Source organism: Mercenaria mercenaria, chromosome 14, assembly GCF_021730395.1.
Source record: "Mercenaria mercenaria strain notata chromosome 14, MADL_Memer_1, whole genome shotgun sequence".
Classification (NCBI taxonomy): Eukaryota; Metazoa; Mollusca; class Bivalvia; order Venerida; family Veneridae; genus Mercenaria; species Mercenaria mercenaria.
The window spans coordinates 16,867,626-16,891,418 of record NC_069374.1 but is presented as its reverse complement, the minus strand read 5'-3'; the positions used below and the strand labels follow the sequence as shown (position 1 = coordinate 16,891,418).

Sequence of the window (23,793 nt, the reverse complement as noted above, 5' to 3'; positions counted from 1 at the left end):
CAACATCATACCATTGCATCGAAAAGCATTTCAAATCTCTGAGTAACGTTCGCTATCATATAGCCTTATGGTCATGTTTTGGCATTCTGATATTTTGATAAGAGTCTTATTGAGAGGCATTTTGTAATGGTTTTCACAGATCTTTTTGCAGGTTTTATTTCTAAAAGAGGTAACTCTGTCATTCTTACGTATGTAAGAGTTATCGCTTTATTTGCATTGAGACGATGCATTGTAAGAAGAGTATCAGAGGTTTGTCTGCATTTCGATGCAATGGCATGTAGCTGGATATAAAGGCTCGGGGCAAATACAAAAAATGAGACTTCAGGAAAGCAAAAATGATCAGTCAGAAATGAGTTTTGTTTTTACAATGTGTTTAAATTTCGAAGTACTAACGCCTTATCTAATATCTCACAAGTAATATTCTATGAGAAGTTTTTCAATTTGACTGTATTTTTTCCTAACGTGTCACGTTGTATTTGCCAACGATCCTTACTTGATGTTAAAGGCCAAACTTGTCTGATAAGACACTAAATAAGCAAAGGTACAACCCCGCGGGGAGTGAACTTGTTCATTCACACTGGTGAATACCCCTTTTCTTTTAGTATTGGGTATGGACAGTGTACCCGGCAAACAAGTCGGCATAGTATAAATTCGGACAGACAGGAGAGGCTATAAGACTCATGATCTCGGAGTACTTTTCTACAGTGACTGTTGTTACTATCGATAAATGAAAAAGCAAACTCAAGCAATAGTAGTGCCTCTTTTACGGGCATTGCCTCTTGTACGGGCAGATTCAAAATAATAAAACAATAAAACGTTTAAAACGAAATACATCAGAAAACCATTATTTTCAATGGCAAAATGTCTATCTCTGTTTTTCATCAAAAAAGCACACAGCACTGTGGACTCTAGCATCTTGTCTGTTTGAAAAGCCTGTAATTATAAATGAATAAGTCTTAGATATTATGACAGTGATTCAATTCAACAATATGAAGCTATAATGACATTATGCTTGTTGAAATTCAAGAATTTCTGTGTTCTGTGCTCTGAAAAAAATTTAACTAAACAAATAATATTGCTCATATTTTAATGTTTTCCCGCATAACACAAAATCAAATGTAGAATGACACTTGATACGAAATGCTTAGCAAAATATCTACATCTACATTCTTACAGAATTTATGACAAAATGTTCAAGCATCAAGTTGAAATTACAGCATTTTAATTGGAAATGAATAGCTACCTGATTTTTTCCTCCACAATTTTGCTAGTAAAAGCCTGTCACCCATCACTTCAGTTTGAAAGTAAAACATGAGACATCTTGGTCTGTGCAAATCATTACAGTGCTCTAAAAAGAAAACAATAAGCAAAACCTCAGAAAATCAGTGTTCTTGACACTTTATTGTGCCCACGTGTCTATGCATTTTTACTCACAATGGGAAAATACAAAAATTGGTCAGTTTTTTTAGCTTTACAGAATTTATGACAAAAAATGTTCAAGTATCAAGCATAAAGCTGGAATGACACTGTACTTTTTGAAATTTTAATCCATCTGCTGAGTATTTTTGAAATGCCTACCTCATTTTTTTCTCAATAACTTTGCTGTGGAAAATCTGTCACACACCACTTCCATATACTTGTAAAACTTGAGACATCTTGGGATGTTCAAATCAATACAGTTCTCTGAAAAAAAAAACAATAAGCAAAGCATTAGAAAATCAGTACTTCTTGATAATGCATTCTGCAAAGTAGCCTATGCATTTCTACACAATAATTATGAGACAAAATTTGGTCTAGAAATGTATAACTGAGCATCCTCAAAAAGCTTTGGGTAGTTTTATATGACAATCAAAAGTGATAGCCGAAACATGCATTCAGTGGGCCCCTAAAAAGCTGAATTATTCCTAATTTAGTCCGTCCAAAATGCTTATTTATTCTTCTAGACCACAAAAAATGAAAACAGGGTCTAGAGATTCCACCTTGTGGCATCCCTAACGTATTTCAACGCTAACAATTTATTCGGGTTTGGCTGGTCGCCATTTTTAATTTCGATACAGCTCGAAGAGAAAACCGACCTACCTTTGCATGCAGATTTTGTCTCCTGTAATTGCCATCCCAGTCCATCCTTGGTAGTTTTCGACGGCAGACATTCTGAGATGTAATTTTCAAAAAGATTTTTCAGCTCCCCTCCATCTGCAAGCCCCAAGAAAACGATTTTATTCCACAGAAATACGTTCGCGCGCAAAGCCATTTTCTCCCGCTCCCCTTTCTGAACCTAGTTTGACCTCAAGTTTGACCCCACGTGACCCCCGGTCACCGCCCAGATTTCGGAAAAACGGTCTAATTTAGACTTGGGTTTCCAAAAAAGTTCGGAGATGGTGAACGACAGGGCAATTTCAAATCGATGTTTTGAAGTCAATTCTGATCGCAGAAAGCCGAAAATGGTCTCATTGTAAAGCGGAGACATTTGTCTTTGTGTATCAAATTGTCAGTTGCGTATCTTGTTTACTTTTTGCAGAATTATCGCCCAAACATGTACCTTTGTTGTCACGGAGCGGCCATTTTGTTGTTTACCGTGGTGTGTCATTTCTGAGCTAGAAATTAAGTCTTTCCCTAAGATTGTAAATTATGACACAATTATCATAAAACAAGAAAGGGTTTAGCTATAGAATGAGACCAAGAACACGAATTTACATCGAGGATTGAATAAGATATTCACGTCTGAAAATCACTCATTTTCACGCCTATTTGGATGAATTCCGTCACTTTTTTCAGAGTTAAAAATCTGCCAGACAAAATGATTTGGAACAAAATCTTTGCATGCATTTATTAGGCTGGGTAACTGGCTTTCTGATTCTAAAGCAGATATTTTTTAAATCCATGCATTAGAAAACTACGACGGTTGAAAGTTGCAACTTTGCAAATGGCGCCGGTAATACGGTCTGTCACTTCTGAGCTAAAAATCATCTATTTCCAGATTTGTGTAAATTTTGACAAATTAACATCGAAACAAGAAAGGGTTTAGCTGTCGAATGAGACCAACAACATGAATTTTCATTGAGAATGAATAAGATAATTTACGTTTCAAAATCACCCATTTCCCCGAGCATTCGCACGAATTAGAACAATTTTTCATGGTAAAAAATACATAAAACCAAGTGTTTCAGAACAAATTTTACATGCATTCATTACGCAAATGAACAGGCTTTCTTGTCCAAAAGAGATATTTTTACATACACGCGTTTGCAAAATAGAAGCTCTCAAAGTTTGACAAAAATTGCCCTCATTCTGCTCATATGACGTTGCACAAAAAAGTCAAAAGAAAGTGTTTATTTCTAAGACAAACGTACCAAAGTTAAATTAGTGGTATTCGCTACCACAAAATACACTCACCTTTTCATATTGATAGTTCCAAGTCCTTTAAATTATTCCATAAAGCTCCAAAACTCAGAGAGAACTTTTTACTTTTATTTTGTTCAATGCAGTTGTGACTGCCACGCACTGTCAGTATGTGTACGCTGTAAATTGATCAAGAACGTCATAGTTATTTCGCAGACTTCTCTGTTTTACTGTTTTTTATGGTGCTAAAGGTCTTGTATACATTTTATCAACGAAGACTTTTGTATTTTACAGAATGTTTGAACCGGTGCTGTTTAGCTATAAGCTGTTTTGCATCATAAATGTGCACAACGCTTTAGATCAGAATACAACCGTGTTTGGCAGCAAAAAAAATGCATGTTTACAGAAAATAGTCTGTTTTATCGACTGAAAAGTGTTACAAGTACGTTGTTTATGCCTTGTACATTTCAAATCAAAGATATAGCATGCACTTGATAGGGCTTTGAAGCTGTACATTCATTGAACTGGGCTGTTTTTTTAGGCAAAAATGTGCACAGTGTGTAATATCTTTGTAACTCTAGGGTTTGCTTGTAAATCATATAAGAAGCAGTTCTGGCTTGCATTGTGTTGTTACAAATACAGAACAACATTTCTCTATCTGAATTAAATGTTCAAAACATAATGATTTATTGAGGTAAAGGAAGATCACTGTTTATACAGTACACATTGTACATCGAAACGGCAAACCCCTGCCACTGTAATAGAACTTATAACCAGAAATTCCTGGTTATTGCTCAGATCTAACTGTTCATTGAAAAAAAAACAAAACAATGTTTAATGAAAAGTATGAGACTTTATTTACTGAACTGTGTTACAAAGTTTCATAGTTAAGTCATTTAGTAAAAAAAATTTATTCTATCTCCAATTTCTTACAACGTGGTGGTCTAATAATAATGTTAAAATGTTCACGTTTGACCTTTTCGCTCCATCCATCATTTTTGGGGTTTCCCTCCTGATGTTACAAGTACAATCCGAATTTGGTCCAAACTGTGGGTCACACCACTCGAGTTCTATACAGAATGATAAGTACTCATGTATTTTCTAAGCATGTACATCCATGTTGAATAATTCATATCCAAGTCTGTCCTTATTTTTGTTATGTCCTCGTACTTCACGTACAGACACTTCTTTGCAGCAAGAAAACACGTAACGCGCACTCTACTCAAACAAATATTCACTGTCTGGTATGTTTGAGAAGTCCACATTCAAACTTGTCCTGTTCTTGATGTAGGCTGTGAATAATTCCATCCAAGTTTCTACCGAAATTCCAAGATGTAGTCTACTAAATTTGCTTCGTTAATCGACACCTTGTGATGTGTCGGACACGCCTCGCTCAGTACAGTAAATAAAGGAATTCGACATTGTTGAATACCGCCGAGCTATTTCCATCTGTTTATCTATGGAAGATGCCATCCTTTCACACATTTTGGGATAGTGCAAATGTTATATAATTAAAAAATTCGCTCTCAAAACATCGCCCTGCGGCATGCCATTTTTTCCCCTTTCAACACAGTGGGGCACCGCCTTGCAAAAAAGTTTCATTGTACCAACAAAATTTATGTTCACTAATCCAGCTTTTGACACATGCTTCATTGTCATTTCTTGTGGCAGGACTCTGTCTCTGACTCTGCTGCATCATAGTTCAAACAACAACAGTAGTCGTCAGACACATAGCACAGCTTCATGATAGTTACCAAATGGCATGTCTGCAGCAACAAATATGCAGCAAAAAGAACCTTACCTCCATAAAACACCCCCGATTTAAAGGGGGGGTCTTTTTTTCAGTCATTTTTTCTTCTTTTCCCGGACAAAAATCACTCTAAAACACCCCACCTTCTACCACAAACATCCTTTGCAATCCAACTTTTTTTCAAATCCCATTTTGGTTCTTTCTTTCCTTGTTCTCTTTTTTCCTTTTTTAAAGATTTTCCCGGGAGGAATACGGACCCCCACCCCCCTCTGGAATCGTGCATGCCACATTGTATTTTGTAACAGTATATTAGTAATATGGGTAAAGATTTGCACACGATGAGTGAATGAGTGAGTGAGTGAGTGAGTGAGTGAGTTAGGTTTTACGGCGAACGAACACAAAAAAGGTCATATATTGCACACGATGACAAATGTTTGTAAGCCTAATGCGAGGTATATGTATGCTATGTTATTTCTCCCTGTATAGTCTGATTTCGAGTACTGAGCCGTGAATTTACCTCAAGCTTATGCCGATCGTAACTCAAGGGTCAAAGTATACAGTATATAAAAAGAATTTATAAGTTTACATTTGTGAATGCTATTTGACACAGATACTGTCTAAAATGGCATTAAATAAACATTACAGTTTGAACTCATCTAATATGTTTTTCACGTGCTGAGGAATGGTATGGTACATGTGCCCGTGCGCAGGTATGGTATGTAGGTATTCATTTTGGTTACTAACCCGCAGAGAACAATAATTCAGTTGTGTAATTCTAGTTTGTTAATGTCGAATAGCCATTTTGTGTAAACTTTTGTGATTACAGCCGATTGAAAATATTGATGCAGTCATTAATCCTTAGCCTGTTTAATATCTAAAATGGACTAGTCCACAATTCAATTTGGGCAGTACCATTTATTATTCGAAGGGTTTTTCACGGACGTGCAGGCTGATCTTTGTCTGCACAGGTCGCAAAGGCAAATTCGCTAGCTGCCAGCAGGCTAAAGGTTATTTATTACTGTGAGACGTTCTGTTAAAAAGGAAAATACGCAAGTTATATGTAACTAACTAAACAGAAAGTGTAAATGTAAGAGGTTGTTTAAGATTGTTACAGGTTGAATTCCTTTTATAGTAGCAAATGATTGGTTATAACGGTTAATAAATGCTAATAAAAAAAACAGTCACTTTTTTCATGATCAGATCATTGGATATTACCATCTTAATGCAAGGTTGTGGGCCTATAATAGTAATCGGCTTTTTCCGGTCGATTTCGGATTTCTCCGGTTGCTTATGTAAAAATAATTTTTTTTACAGCAAAAGGACGCCGATATAGTTTACGAGAATACGTCATCATACGGAGTTCACCGTCTGACAAATTACGGTTCCACTACCTTAATCAAACAATATACATGTTACAGTTATAGGGATTATTAATGTATACAATGATAGGAGCATTAAATTATTGCATGACAAAATATAAATAGAAACGCCAGATTCAGTGAACAGTCATTATATTACATAAAATATTTCTCCAGGAGACGAGATCTGGGTTCGGTCTGGGACTCGGCACAGCAATGTGATCACTGGAGAGTACTTTTCAACGTTTTCTAGCTGGCTCCTGTACGAAGGCTGAATTGAATAGCTTCCTGTCGTCGGCACCACTATATATATAATGTACATGTATACTGAACAAAACAGCTTTCCCACAATTTGCTTTTTGGCCAGTAACTTAAAATCACTATAAATTAAGCATACAATTAAATCAATTTGTTGTTAATAACAATCATAATTTTAAAAATATGGAATTACGTAAAGATGTAACTTTATTCATTTCCCTTTCAGGCTCACTTATTTCAAAAATCACAAAATACATATGCATAAAAGTTGTGTTGTTATAAACGGGTTGATACAATTTATTAAAATACACAGGTGTATTAAAAAAAAATCGAAAAAATGGTTAAATATCATAAAAACATCAACTTGGTACGACGACGATTTAAGAAAAGTCTTACTAAAATTACTACAGAACCGCTGACTTAAAGACGCGCCATAAAATAGCTGTATTTTTTTTATCAAGTTTCTTGCATTTCTATTGGTCAAAAGACGTCACGTGGAGACAGGATAGATATGAAATTTTATTAAAACAAAATGTCTGTCGCATCGCTGGCGTAATTGAATCAAGTACAGATCATAAGATCGTTTCAGAGCGTAAATTTGGTGTTTTCTTGTCGTTTTCATTCTCCTGTTTAGTTTAGGCTCGTAATGTTAGCCGTAAGAAGCAGAAGTGAAAGAACAATAACTCATTTTTTTAATATGGGAGACACAAAGGAATTAACATATTTGTTACCCAGCAGTTTGTTAAAGGATCATTTAATCTGGATTTAAAAGGAAACGGGATGAACGCATTTTTGGCACTGTGAAATCTGATGATTTTTGTGGGAAGCGAAGCCACAAATTTACGGACGATACGCTTATCCGAAACCGAACAACAAGTAGTTCCATGTCTTCCATAAATTGTACGTAATTAAAGTCTGTTTCACTTTAAGAAAGCTTCTGAGATTCAACTTAATCAAAAATGCATTGCTTAAATACATATTTGTAGTAATTTATATTTAATAACAAACAACGCGTATGAAATGAGCATGCTTGCTTTGATCACATGACCAAAACAATTCTTCATCAAGTGACCAAAATAAACTATAAATAACCTACATAAATAGTACAGTACTTCAGCACCATCCGCGTAGTTGCGTCTTTTGTAAACATTTCAAATTAAAACTCAGTTTCTGCTAGAAAAATTAATCGAAATCTTATTATTATAACAACATCAAAGAGCTTGTTTTGGTCACATGATCAGAAAACATCTATAAATATCACGACGTGCGCTCTATTCCGATACGATACTGAATGATAAAACTGCACCAGTGTATCCGTCGAAGTTTGTAGCATAGAAATGGTTTATTGAAAGATATATTGCATGATATCAACAGAAGAGGTGTTATCTTAGTTATTTTTCATAAAGAAAATTACGAAAAACGCCAAGTAATGATTTATTCTATTAGTTGACTAAGTTGCCATCCGGGACAGCGACAGTCAAAAATTATCACGCTGTGCCGAAACACTAAACACCCCAGTACATATCAACTTCACGTTAGAAATCACTTTGTTTATTATTTCCAATGAGTTTATTCGTCAAGAAAAAATGAGTAAAGAGAGGGAGTCCATAAGATACTTCACCGACTGGATCCGCTCATGTAAAATATCGGCCATTGTGTACACTACGGTAGCGCTTTCATACTGTCGCACTGACCTGTGTACTTTCGCTCGGGGCATTATGGGTAAGAACTATTTTCAACATGGAGTCATAAACAAGGAAGTGAAAGTATGCTTTGCATTTTTAGTTGAATATTCACCATTGTTGTTTCCAGAGTATGATTAATTCTAGTGTATCCATTCTAGTATCATTTGAAATGATGAATTTCAGTTATCTGCAGTTGTTCAAATCGATTCATACATGAAAAACGGCATCGTTTAGCTTGTTTACCTGCAAAATTCATAACTTTATCATGACATCACAGTATATTAGGGGTTCTAATTGACCAATCAGAGAGCAGCATTTTCGAGTACCTGCCAGTTTCCACTTGGGTATAACGAAGTATATTTACAATGAACGTATAGTGACTTTAGAAATAAATATCACACTACTTTAGAAATCAAATTAAGATTTTTCACTGCACATGTCCCAGATGATGCTACAGACAACAAAACTTTGAAGTTTCATTGAAATATTGTTTCAATGTAATACCTTTATTTTAGTTAAAAGTTTGAGATGTTACACAGGGAGTCTATGATAAAGTCCGAGTAAAATGTAATTAATACCCAAGTGAAGTAAGTATCATTCCACAATGTTTTGGACATGTTAAAATTATGAATTGTACATGTATATTTCTGTACATTTTTTTGTTTGTTTGTTTTGGGTTTAACGCCGTTTTTCAACAGTATTTCAGTCATGTTACGGCGGGCAGTTAACATAACCAGTGTTTCTGATTTCTGTACCAGTACAAACCTGTTCTCCACAAGTAACTGCAAAAGTCCCCACATGAATCAGAGGTGGAGGACTAATTATTTCAGACACAAATATTGTTAACAAATAGTCTCAAAGAACAATAGCCCCGCCGGAGGATCGAACTCTCGATCCGTAGATCTACGCGCTACTGAGCTGTACATGTACATCATTTCATTAAACGAATGTACAAAAGTATTGAATGCACCATTTTCAAATTCAGCATAACTATAAATTGAAATAATGTCAGTCATACATTTTTTTATTTTTTGCTGCTTGCAGGACTAATTTCCAAAGTATCAGTTTGATGTAGTCCAGTAAGGCTAAATGTACAGTCTAGTCAGAAATGGTCCAGACCTAAAAGGCTAAATACCAGACCTAAAAGGCTAATTACCAGATGCACACATTGTTTTCTTGTATTGTACTCTTGTTTTGTTAATTGATATTTTTTCTTGAATAAACAGTTGATTATTAATACGAGTTTATATGATATCGGAATAGTAAAAATCACATTCAGTAAAGATTTTTCAGCTTGCTTCAAAATTGTAAAAAATCTCAGAATTTATTTCCCGGTGAGGACAGTCGGTGACAGGTAGCTCAGTTGGTTAGAGCACCCCAGACACAGAAGTACAATGTCATGGGGAGGTCTCAGGTTCGAATCCTGACCTGGCACTTGTCCACCTTATTACCTCCAATTATGTCAATTTACACTTCCAAATTTTAACACATAAATCTTCAATTCTTCATGTATGTACATTTGATAATAATATTATAATATTTTTCATAACACAGCACATTTAGAAAGTGTTTCAAGCATTTTGCCATGGAAAACTTAGAGATTGATGCTTTAATTTATTGTTATAAATTTTGTTGTTGAGCACAATATCCTATTAACTTTGATATAATGTTACAGTATAGATACATGAAACAGTAGGTATATACTAATGTAATTGTAACATTTAGATTTTTTCAACTGAGAAACAGGCATGTCCCATGTTTTATAACTGCAGGTCAATAGGTAATACAAACTAGAACATTTTTGTTTTATTTAGTAAAAGTTGACTTTAGATGAATACTTCAGACCAAGATACTAGTAACAGTATATTACATTACATATTTGTAAAGGTCACTATACATTATAATCCTTGTATATTTCTCAATCTGCTGTATGAGCTGTCAGGAAGTTGTAGCGATAGAAATAATGGAATCTTTTGAAACTAAGTCACATTGTTATTTTTGTATCAGAATGAATTATGAATAAAATCCATTTCAGAAGAAAGGGACTTGATTTAACATATTGCTTTGTGTTTTAAATGGTATGGTTGACATATTTACTAAAAAAAATTGTTGGAAGATGTAAAAATGATGGAGAGAATTTTTGGTCAAATATTGGAAATTAAACCTACTTTCTGAGAGAAGAATGAACTAAATAGTTTACAACTAGCCTGGGAAATAGAATTTTTGTGTGAAATACTATCAAATTAAAACATTGAACAGAATCTAGAAACATTTTAAACATCTTTTACTGACTGTATATATATATATATATATATATATATATATATATATATATATATATATATATATATATATATATATATATACATTGTAAACATTCTAGTTATTATTTTCATTTAAGCTACGGGTGTATTACCCTTTTACTGATCTGATAAAATGTTTTAATGTGTGTACCAGAAATAATATTAATAATCATTAGTAATATTGCATGACTTCTTACATAAATATCTGGTCCATAGTTTGTGTTTTATGACATGTCTAATACTTGAGAATAATAGTTAATATTAATGTCTAAAGTCATGTTATATACCACTTATTGAATGGCTTGCCAGTCAGTATTCATGACTTAGCCTTTTTTTAACTATTGACCAGCAAATACTTCCATAAATAATTATATTGTATTGAAGTTGTCTGTGCTTAGGATTTTATATGTTTACCTGAAGTGTATTTGTTTGATATGTTCCCCATGTTTAGTAGGCCTGTTAATTAATAAAAAATAGACTGCAAAATAGTGTGTATGAACTTTAATATATGTACAAATAAAACTGGAATTTACAAAGGTGGTTGTTTTTCACTCATGATAGTGGTGTTGAAAACTGAAATCCTGTCAGTATTACATTGTCCATGATTCATACAAACAACAAGTACTTTTTAGCATTTCCAGCTAGTAATAGCAGAGAAATTATTCTCTCTTTGGCCTAACTGTCAGTGGTGCACCAAGGGAAGGACTAGACTATCAGAATTGCAATATGTAAACTTTGAGTAAGTGTTTGGTTATTAACACTTTGAACAGAATATGATACACATGTACATTGACATGGGGTGCCAGCTGGTATATCAGGCCACACAGTATTCCTTCTTGATGACATGACTTAAGCACTCTATTTGTGCATCATTTAGACGTTTAGGACATTGATCTTATGATATCTAAGTCTCTCGATCCATATTAATATACCATAATAGCGTTGCAATACTACAGTATAGGAAAGTGAAAGTAGATTTTCCTTTTTGTCAAAAAATAATTCTATGACATGAGTCGGAGAACGATAACGGTTTAAAAAGTTTAAGTAATCACAATTACGCACATTTCTTGTAATAACATGCAAAAATTAAGTAGATTCTGAAAATTTACCGTCCTCCGCGGGACTATGTTTTAGTGTATGTACAATTATCCAAAATCGGCTAGTTATCAGTTCCTAGTATAGAGGTTAGACGGAATGTGTGACGTCACGCTCTATGTATAGAATGAAATATCGGCTTAATTGAAATCGAAAGTAGAAATCAAAATGACCGTTCTCAAAGACTGATATACACAATAAAAGGTAAGTGTTTCATCTAAGCTTTTTTAAACGCAAGTTTTCAAGCATTAATGTTAGTCTTAATGTGTCAGCCTTTAATCTAACCCAACGACATAAACATGTATGACCTGATTATATTTATAAATACTGTAATAGTTGTCGGCTAACATTTATGGGAATCTACTTTTCCTTTCTTAAATTGAATTGGAACTTGACGTGTTATCATTTTGATAAAGATATAAATTAACATTTAGAAACATGTAAAACTATGTTTGATAAAGATGTGAAGTTTGATATCTTATCACATTTGTGACAACTTGTGACAACTTTTACATATCCCATTAGATCTACGAAAACAAAAGGGCAACAAACTACTATAACAAACAATTTATCGTAAAATAAACTATACAGTGTACCATTATATGTAAATGAGACAAAAGTATACTATATAACAAACCACCATCAAGGTACTATTATTACAGACCAGAGAATGATCATTTAGCACTCAGATCTCACACTAATCATAAATAGCCTACCATAGCAACCCCTTATAGTTACAGAATACCGTAATTTCTGTTTGACTAAGACAAAGCAGAGATGAAAAGAAATAACTGTTTATTCCTACACATGTTCCCGTGACATAATTTACCTAGGATTACCTAGGATGTCTATGGAAAAGGTCAGATTATTCTCAATTATTGCAAGGCAAATATCAAACTTCCTACGCAGTGATCTCCCTTGCCGTCTTCTTGTCTGGGCTGTAACTCTGCCATCTATAAAAGGATTTTGAATAACTTGGCATAAATGTTACCATGAGACGACGCAGGATTCAGACACCTAGCACCAAGGTCAAAGTCACAGAGGCCAAAGGTTAACAGGGTCAGTTTTGTTTCCGGTCCATAACTCCATCCGTGAAGGGATTTTAAAATGACATGGTGGAAATATTTACCAAAATGAGTTGATGTGTCATGCGAAAGACTCAAACCCCTAGCTCCAAGATCAAGGTCACACTTTGAAATCAAAAGTTAACAGGTGTCCGGTTCATAATTCTGCCATTCCTCAAGGGATTTTGAAATTACTCGGCAGAAATGTTCCGTATAATGAAACGATGTGTCATGTGCAAGACTCCTCTAGCTCTACGGTCAAGGTCACACTTAGAGGTTAAATGGTAACTGTGTTTGTTTCTTGTCCAATCCATAACTCATCGATGAAGGGGTTCTAAAATTAGGTGGCATAGATGTTTTTAATAATGAGATGACATGTCATGCGCAACTCCCAGACCACTAGCTCTAAGGTCAATGTCACACTTAGAAGTGTATTTTTCTTGTCTGGTCTATAACTCTGCCATTTATCAAGGGATTTTAAAACGATTGGACACAAACATAACCACATTGAGAAGATGTATTGCTCTTATGACCCGGGTCTCTCAGGTTAAGGTCACAAAATGATTCATACCTAAACTATTCTTGCATATTTTGCGCAGACAACTGTGGCATTCTTGGGCAAGCTTCGGGGGCATTTGTCACTAATAGTGACAGCTCTTGTTAGCTTGTTAGTTTAGTCTTACTTTTGTGTCAGAGTTTCATAGAGTATGATTAATATAATAATTATGTAAAATATGTGTTCTGTAAATTATGTTTTACATAAAAACATGAACATTTTACTTTAAAAACTACATTTTGTTTTGCTTTTATAAATACCCGATCGTATGTAAAAGTGCAGAGTACATGCACGTTTCGTAGCTTAAAGTGTGCATTGACTAATGCGGCCGTGTATCATTTTTAAAGATACTTCTTGTTTTTGTTTGGTTAGCATTAAAATGGCTGCGGGAAGACTCTCCACATCAATCAGAGACGGTTCGGATGCGGACTTTGACTACACATGTACGCCTTGTGGGGAAGACCATATAAGGGAGGAAGCTGTCAAGTACTGTCCGGAATGCGAGGAGTATCTGTGTACAAAATGTACCAACCAGCATGGCCGGAGAAAAGCTTTTATTTCACATAAACTACTAGACAAAGATGTCACTAAACGAGGGTCTATGATAACTATAGCTACAAAATGTCGTTACCATCCAAACAGAGACATTGAAATGTACTGTGGAACCCACGATATGGTCTATTGTACAAAGTGCATAGCAAAGGAACATAGGTACAAGCTCTACTTTGTTTACCCCTGTGAAAAAGTTGCATCGCTTATTGTAACCCCCGAAAAACGCAGTTGTTTTTACTGGTTTCAGGCTGCCTGTCTGTTTGTCTGTCTGTCTGTCCGTCTGCCCGTCAGTCTGTAAACACAATCTTGTGCGCACCAACGCTCCTCATCCCCTTGACAAAATTTAATGAAACTTCTCACAAGTGATCAGTAACAACAGTAAGGTCTGTTAAGAAAAAATGCAGAGTAAAGGGACTTTGTTTTTGTTACTATACTACATGTATATACATACAGTCTTCATATGACATATTTGTTACTATACTACATGTATATACATACAGTCTTCATATGACATATTGTGCGCGCTTAATCTCCTGAATTCATGCACACAATTCAATGAAACTTCACACAAGTGATCGGTAGTAACCCTAATTATGCATGGTGCATGTTAGGTTCTTTCAGAAAAAAAGCAGAGTTACAGGACTTTTATTGTTTCTATACTATATGCATACAGTTTGCATATGCAATCTTGTGCGCACCTATCTCCCGAACCCTCGCACACAATTTATTGAAACTTCACACAAGTGATCATTACTAACCCTACATGTTCATGGTGCATGTTACGTTAATTGAGATTTTTTTCTGCAGAGTTACGGGACTATGTTTTTTGTTACTATACTATATGCATACAGTCTGCATATGCAATATTGGTGCATGTTTGGTTCTTTCAGAAAAAATGCTGCATAGTTATGGGACTTTATTAGTCGCCGGTAGAAACCGGCGACTATATTTGAAATGCTTTAGGATTCTGCAGCTGGTAGGATAAGTTATTAAAACGTAACAATGAAAAAATGATATTGTAAATAAAAGAAAAATAAGGCAGTTAATGAAATGCTTAAATAAAGGAATTAGGAGCTGAAAATTGCATATAAGATTTTTATTATTTCAAAAGATAGCTTTCAAGGAAAATATGAAAAATGTATAATTTCATGAAACTTCACATAAGTGATCAGTACCAACCCTAGTTTGCATGGTGCATGTTACGTTCTTTTAGATAATTGTTTCTGCAGAGTTATGGGACTTCGTTCTTTGTTACTATACTATATACATACACTCTGCATATGACATCTTTTGCGCGTCTAATCTCCCGAAACCTTGCATAAAATTTAATGAAACGTCACACAAGTGATCAGTACCGACCCTAGTTGTGCATGGTGCAAGGTATGTTCGTTCAGATAAATATTCTGCAGAGTTATGGGACTTTTGATTTTTGTTACTATACTATATACATACAGTCCATAATTATGCAACCTTGTGTGCGTCAAATTGCAATGTACTGTGTCAGTGCGTACGGGAGGAGACGTGCATTCATCACATTCAGTGATAGGTCTAGTTAAATATACTTTTATCTGAAAGGAAATATTTCTTAAATACAATGTAACTTCATAACAAATCCTAGATGAATAATTAATCATACATGAAGTAGTATATTTAGCTTTATGAATGTTCATATCCTTTTAGCTCACTTGAGCTCAAAGTGGCCGGAGTGAACTATTGTGATAACTCACCGTCCGTCCACATTTTTTCTTCAAACAACCTCCTCTGAAACCTTGCGGTGGAAGTTAATTAATCTTCGTCTATCTTCGTCTATTTGTGCCATAGGTATTTGTTTTTTCAAAAGCGAAAACATACCAAATAAATTTTAATATGATAATGATATCAAAAGTAAAATGTTAAAATTATACAGTATATAAATAATTGTTTTAAAAACATAGCAATAAATTGCACTATTTATGGGGAGCAGCATTTATTATCTTGGCGAACTCGTTTCGAACACGAAACTGCTGTATTCAGCTCTGATATGAACCGAACAGGCCCGGGTCCAGAAATGTTTGACTGGCGGGGCATAGTGCCGAGAGAGGGTAGCTACGGCGGGAATGGGGCTCTGTGTGCATGATTGGGCTGGGGGAAGTGGGGTTTCTCCCATAAAGTTTTTGATATACAGGTATGAAATGATGACCTTTGATGCAGTTTTGGGGTATGAATATTAAGGTACTTGAGGGGTATTCCCCTCTCGTTAGGGGGCTCACCCCGTGAATAATAATAAAAAAACAGGTATGAAATTCTTAATTTTGAGGTATTGGAGGGAGTATCCCAGTCATTTTAGGGTGGGGTCAGAGGCTCTCCCTCATGGAAAAATTTGAAATACAGGTATGAAATGATGGGCTCTGTACATTTTGTGTTCTAAATTTTGACGTATATGAGGGTTAACCTCCGTCATTTTAGGGGGTCAGGTGACTCTCTCCATGGAAAAGTTTGAAAATCAGGTATGAAATATTGGGCTGTTGTGCATTTTTTTGTTCTAAATTTTGAGATCCTGTGAGTGCTATTCCTCTCATTTTATGGGAGTCAGGGGAGTCTCCCCCTTGAAATTTTTGAAATATAGGTGTGAAATGGATGTGTCTGACGCGTTTTGGGGTCTAAATTTTGAGAAAAAAATATTTCTTTGCCAAAGTAGTTGGATGCAATTTTGATGAGTATAGATCACTTCTCAGCCAACTGGGTGGGGGGAGGGGAGGGGAGGGGTGGGGTACGGGCCCACTCGGCCCGGCCCTGGATCCGGGCCTGCCGAACATTTTATTACATCTACTGTAAATACACACAGTTAAGTGACCTAGATGTAATAATTACGTTTTTGAGTGTTGCGGACCTATCCATGTATCGCATTAGTCTTAAGGACACCTCCAATAATTTCTTTGAAAATACTTCATTAATTTTCTGTCTTTAAGATAAAGTCGTCATTTATGTAGTAATGGGTGTCCAAATGAGCATCCGTGGCCAGGTGGTTGAGGTCTCTGACATAGAACCACTCGCCCCTCTCAGATGTTTGTTCGAGCCTCGGTCGAGGTGTTGTATTCTTCATGCGAGGAAGTCATCAATGCAGCCGGCTTACAGTAGGTCGGTGGCTATACCAAGATGCCCGCCCGTGATGAAATAATGGACGGAGAGGCACGGGGTCTTTTTTCCACCATCAAAAGCTGGAAAGTAGCCATTGCACCTATAATTGTGTCATTGTGACGTTTAACCATTGCAAACGATATGATGTTCCAGGATTGTTCAACCGGCATGTGTTGCATATTTGGAATGAGGAACAAGTTGCAGCATTTATGTTTGGGTGTGACTATTGTTGATTTGATTTAAGATGATGACCATGCTCTCAGTTTGAAAATTCTGAATGTCGTTATGTTGATTCATCAGAGAATTATTTCATGATTTTAACTAAATAAAAAACTTTTACATGACCGGTAAAACCCGACAGTGTGGCCGAACAGCGTCGAAAACAAGAATGCTAGAATCTATGTGAAACTAATGGCTCGATTTTAAAATAACTTCCCTCAAATGGTCCTTGTGTCACCTTAACTAAGATTGTTCAAATTATATTGATTCATTAGAAAACGTATCTCTTAGCGGTCACTTTTCCCTACATGTACATAGCGGAAATTTTAAAATGTTCATGGTCAGAAACTGCTAGCCAGATTTTTAAATAAATTCACACAAATCGTCATTGCAACCATAGGTCTTAGTCACTTTTCCTTTTAATATAGCTGAGATCTACTTGTATGAATCTACTGGCCCGATTTCATACAAACAGTCATACAAACGAAGATTGTTAAAATTATTCAGATTCCTCAAAAACATGGCCACCAGAAGGCTGAGTCATTTTTATAAGCCCACGGGCGTATAAAATAATGTGATGGCGCGTATCTCTGTCTGTCTGTCCGTCCGAGTTTACATTTGCATACTTAGGTGGCTATAAAAATAATAAGCAACTGTACTTTTTCTTTGGTGTCATTGATGTTATTCATTTCGTAAGCTTTTATGTGGCTATTTTCCTTTTAAGTGGCTAAAGGAACAATAGAGAGAAAAAAGAGTAGCCGCATTAATACCTATATGCAATCTTGAACGTCCGTCTCTTCGTCATAATTCGTGTCCGAAACATAACTTCATAACCATTACATTGGAGAAATTTACTATAAACTTAGTATATAAGTAGGTGACGATGAGATGATGTGCAGAACGCTTGAACCGGCTCTGTAGGACAAAGGTCAAGGTCTCAAATGAACTAAAATGTCAAAACTGTCCACTATATTTCGTGCCCAGAGTATGTTTTATTAACTTCTTAACCGTTCAAGGTATTTACTTTAAAGTTGGCATGTAAGTAGGTAGTGATGAGACGATGTGCAGAGAACATGAACCTAGTCTTTACATAGGATTAAGGACAAGGTCACGATTTTAGCTCAAAGGCCAAATCTGTCCCTCATATTTAGTGTCCGAAGCATAGCTTGTTAACAATTCAAGGTATTGACTCCAAACATTTGATGTAGATCGGTGGTGACGAGTACGGTGTGTAGAATGCATGAACCATGGTGGTAGGCCAAAGGTCAAGGTCAGAATTGCCCATCATATTTCGTGCCAAGAGCATGTCTTTAAAAGTATTAATGGTATTGACTTGAAACTTGGAATATAGGGAGGTGGTGATAAGACGACTTGCAAACTGCACCAATGTACAGTACAAATAACCCCCAATTTCCCCTACCAACCTGTCCGCCCAAAAATTAAATTTATTCAGTATCATGCCCTTAAATATCCTGTCACCAACACCGCAAACACATACCCTGCTTTCCCCCTTTCACTCCTCACCTAAACCCTCGCCCCCCCTCAATACTAGTATCTGGGTTACTTTAACAGAGCGTTTCTTGTCTTTCTCATAATGCGGTTAATATAAAGTGCTCGTTTTCATTTGTTTCTTAGGTCGTGTAATGACGTTAGTGAAATTGAAGACATGCACACATCTCTCGTTCACCAAAAAGAGGTACAGCATTTAGAGATGAAGACGAGAAATATTCAAGAGCGTCTTATTACCATTGATAAGAAAACACAGAAAAACATGGATAGCCTTGAAGAGCAAAGGGTCGATATACTTGCCAAAATCGAGGAAGTTGAGCGGAACTTGATAGAACATATCCGAAAATTAAAACATGAAGCAATTACCACTCTTAACAAGGACTATACTTCGGAGAAAGAAGACCTGAAGTATACTATCAACAAGACGGCAGAAACGAAAAAAGAAATTGAGACTGTAAGTAGCCAGTTGCAGACATTTACCAGTATAGAAGCAGGACAACAGTTTGTTCAGATGAAACTGATACAACAGACTGTAAATGATGCAGTAAAATTGGTTGAAGAACGCGAGGCGACAGGTAGTAAAGCTTTATGTTTTACAGAAAATACAGATTTGAAGACCACCATTTTGACAGCGACATCTTTAGGACGTGTGAATACAGTTACAGAAAATGAACGTCAAACTGCCCAAAGAATATATAAGGTGAAATCAAAGAAGGAGATCAATATCAGAATGCAAAACGACCGTGGCAGATGTTATATATCTGATGTATGTCAGCTACAGGACGGTACGATTATACTGGCTGATTGCGATAATAGAAAGATTAAGAAGCTTGATATGAATTACAGTATCAAGGATCATTGTGACCTAGGTGGCTCTCCCATGGGTATCTGTTGCACTGGTCAGAATGAAGTCGCTGTGAAAATGTTCAACAACAAGGTTCAGTTTATATCAGTCGGCAGTTCATTGTCTAAACTAAGAGAAATATCTGTAGAAGGTGGGGGATGTTATGGAATTGTTTACTTTGCTGGAGAGCTGTGGATATCTACCGAAAGTGGTGTCAATGTCTACAGTACATTCGGTAGTCTACTAAAAACTATAAGCCAAGATGTCAATGGTCAGAATATATTTCAATCGATTACTCAACATATGGCAGTCAGTGGGGAAACTGTTATCGTAGCAGACAACAGTGATGGGGCCGTCTGTCTGGGAAAAGATTGTACAGTACAAAGAGAACTACGGGATATAAGGCTTGACAGCACAAAAGGTGTATGTGTATCTTGTGATGGAACAGTATTCCTGTCTGGATTCAGTTCACCCAATATTGTGATGTTTGCTAAGAATGGGAATAACCTCGGAGAGTTTGTAGCCAAAGACGCTGGTCTGAAGAGTTCAATTGCGTTGCATTATGACAGCAAAATGAATCGTTTGATCGTAACATGTCCTGTTTCTGACAAAGTAATTATGTTTGATATATACGACTGATTTTACGTATTCATTTGTGCTTCTAAAATTTCAAAGCAACTCAGATCTGTGCTTAATGACATCCAAATAATTACCAAACTAAAGTTCATTCTTGCAACCTACCTGTAAATAGTTTGATGTTAAAATATAACCATTACTGCAGTATATGTATTAAAAAAATAGTCAAAACTACAAAATAATACAAGTTACTTTTATTTATCACCTTAAATATTGCCATTTGAATACAATCTTACACGGTTTTCGATTTTTCTGAACTACTGGACACGGTAACGTTGTCACTTATGGAGCTTGTGCTGTGTTTCATAGAATGGGCGTTTACAAAATTCATATAAATTGTCCGATGCTTCAGATATTAAGCGTCATTATCGACCTTTAGTATTGTTAAAAGTAGGCGTTTCTTAAAATATTTCAGTATATGCTTTCACTAAACGTATATTTTAACGATGAAATATCGACAACATGCTCCATAGTACAAGTTTTCTGAAATCGTCCGAAACGTTCAGTAATTTAAAAATACCACCAAATAACGTTGCGTTTAAGCTCGGTGTGGGGAAATAAAATTAGTCCTACTGGAAAAACGAAATCGGTGACATACAAATTTTTGTTTCTCAAACGCAAGTAAATATATTTGCGCATTTATGATTAAATTTTAAACACAATTCCTCGACTTGTTAAAAGGCTTTACTCGAAAAACGGACAATTCTTTGATATATCTAAATTTTTGTTAAAGGTCGCACTTATGCAACAACACCACAGCAAGATATGTCAGTAAGGTAATACAATGCTAAAGACAACACGATGCGACAGCACGATACCACGACGCGATAGCACAATGAGGGGTGCGACAGTACGTCGTGTTGTCTTGTTGTATCATCGTGTTACTGTACTATCCAGGGGCGGCTACAGGATTTTGTGTTAGAGGGGGCGTAAAATATTTCTAGGGGGGTCCGGGGGCATGCTCCCGCGGAAAATTTTGAAAATAATGGATCCATCTGGTGCATTCTGGGCGTTCTGAGGTACTTTATTTGCTATTGACAAAGGACAGGTTTTGTGACAAAATCAACCCGAATAACATGCTAATTATAGTCACATTTTATAAATTGTCAGACTTATTTTTGGGCAAGTACCTCGGAATTTCTTAGCCCAATTTCTAAGGATTTTATTGGGAAGGTTAACCTAGGACTATTTAACATAAAAACTGTGAAGAGCTTTATAGGAGCTCATGCCAAATTGGTCAGATTTTAAATGTTGGAGCATAGCGAGCGAGAAAAAAATGCATATTTTTTCAACAAAAATAAGACAAATTACCTGTGCGATAGAGAAAAAAATGCATATTTTATATTTCTCACCAAGAACAGAAGACAAATTACGTATTCGAGCGTAGCAAGAGGGACAAAAAATGCATATTTTTCACCCAGAACGAAAGATAAATTATCAATGCGAGCGTAGCGAGCGAGAAAAAATGCATACCTTTTATTCTTCAGTCAGAACAAAAGACAATATATGTGCACGCGAGCGTAGCGAGCGAGAAAAATGTATATTTTGCACATTTTTTACCCAGAACATAATACAAATTACCTATGCTCCGGCGATTTTAGAGGGGGCGCGCGCCGGGTGCGCCCCCTTCTAAATCCGCTGGTACTATCGAATCGTGTTGCCATGCTGTCGCGGTCTAATATCTCACAATGGCATCGTGCTGTCGAGGTCGACTTTGTATCTCGCAATAGCAGATTGCTGTGGTGCAGAAGTCATTAATACTGAATACGACGGTACGATATTAATGTCGTTATTAATCTGGTTAGACATATGCAGTTACAACTAGAAGGTGGTTTTGTCACAAAAATATATATCTCCCCCCCCCCCCCCCCCCACCTATGTATACCTTTAGCTCTGGCGGCCATTTTGTGCAGCGAAGCGAAGCGTGTCGGTAATTTGCACAACTCGGCTTGGTACTAATCACTCCTGTGAAGTTTCGTCGAAATCTGTCTAGCAGTTTGACCTGCAAAGAAAAGGCAGGATTTTTTCTAGTTTTAGCTCTGTTGGCCATTTTGTGCAGCAAAGCGGAACATGCCATCGACATGCAAAACTAGGACTGCTACTGATCACTCCTGTGAAGTTTCGACGAAATCCAGCCAGCAATTTGACCTGTGAAAGCCGAAAAATATTTTTCTATCTTTAGCTCTGGCGGCCATTTTGTGCAGCGAATCGGAACGTGTCGGCCATGCATGATAACATACCCTCAAATTGTAAAAATGAACTGCATATGAAGATTTTAAACATTACATTTCATAAAGAAATCAAACTTAATATTGTGTGCGTTTGTTTTAAATCACCGATTTTGTTTCTTATAATTAAGTACCTGTGCTATGTTTTTGTTTACTGATAAAACATGAGGAAGAGATAATAAGACTGAAGAAAAATCTAAGAGAGAAAGACTGTGTTGTAGAAGAGAAGTTACACGAACTAATGTAAATGATAAATAAAGTGGAACTTCTTGGGAAAAACAACATGAGGCAGAGATATCTAGACAAGGTTCTGAGAAAGAAAGACAAATAATGAATGCTGTAGATGAGAAGTTGCAGGAATTAACAGAAATGACAAATATGGTGGAACTACTTTAAATAACAAGAGCTGTTCGTAAGACAGCCAATGCTCGATTATTCGAGTTGTTGTTTAAGAAACAGGAATATAACCCTAAATGTTAAATATCTACAGAGTTCAATCCAGTATCTGCATTAGTTTTGGAGATAGGAACTTGAATGCAAAACTTTAACCAGTCCAAAAGGGGGCATGATTTGGCCAAAATACATGTCAGGGTTATGGGACTTGATTCTATTACCTAGTTTTATATTCCCGAAGACACAAGCGTTGTTGTTTTGTTTTTGGTTTTGTTTTCGTTTTGTTTTTTGTGGGTTGTTTTTTTTTTTGTTGGTTTTTTTGTGGGTTTTTTCAAATTAACATCTGCAGTAGTTTTTGAGATTATAGCTTGCATGCAAAACTTTACCCAGGATTTTATAAGTCCTGAAGGGGGCTAATTTGACCAAAATACATGTCAAAGTTACGGAACTTGATTCTGTGAGGCTGGCTATTGACATAGAAGAAGAAAAAATATAAGTTTTAAAGCAATATACGCTTCGAATAGGCAAGCTAAAATGAGGAACTTTTTTGGAGAAAAACCATGTAAAACTAAAATACAAACAGTTCTTTGTGAAATTTTGATGCACAAAATCTGCGTGAAAATAGGGATAGGGGAAAATTAAAGACAATACAGTGAAAACGAAGTCGGAGACCCCCGTATTTTTTCGTTTATTTTACAGTAGAATAAATTTATATGATAATTTTAGTGTTTTTGCTCTTTTTTTTTTAAATCTATGGGACTGTTTTTACGCACTGCTCTGGCATGATTTTTGCATAAAGTAACCTTTCCCTCGGGGAATAGTCAGAGAACATATTTGAAAATTACATCATCGGGCTTGTTATATTAAAAGAAAAATATTTCTTTTTT

The 23,793-nt window shown here is 35.8% G+C and overlaps 1 protein-coding gene across 1 annotated transcript; it reads left to right on the top strand.

The window, feature by feature from the left end:
* The first annotated feature begins 11,861 nt into the window (after positions 1-11,861).
* LOC123534753 (uncharacterized) lies at positions 11,862-20,421 on the top strand. The gene is made up of 3 exons (XM_053522986.1): positions 11,862-11,992; positions 13,781-14,119; positions 18,932-20,421. The coding sequence occupies exons 2-3, from the start codon at positions 13,788-13,790 to the stop codon at positions 20,286-20,288; spliced, it is 1,689 nt and encodes a 562-aa protein (XP_053378961.1). The 5' UTR covers positions 11,862-11,992; positions 13,781-13,787; the 3' UTR covers positions 20,289-20,421.
* Positions 20,422-23,793: the final 3,372 nt, after the last annotated feature.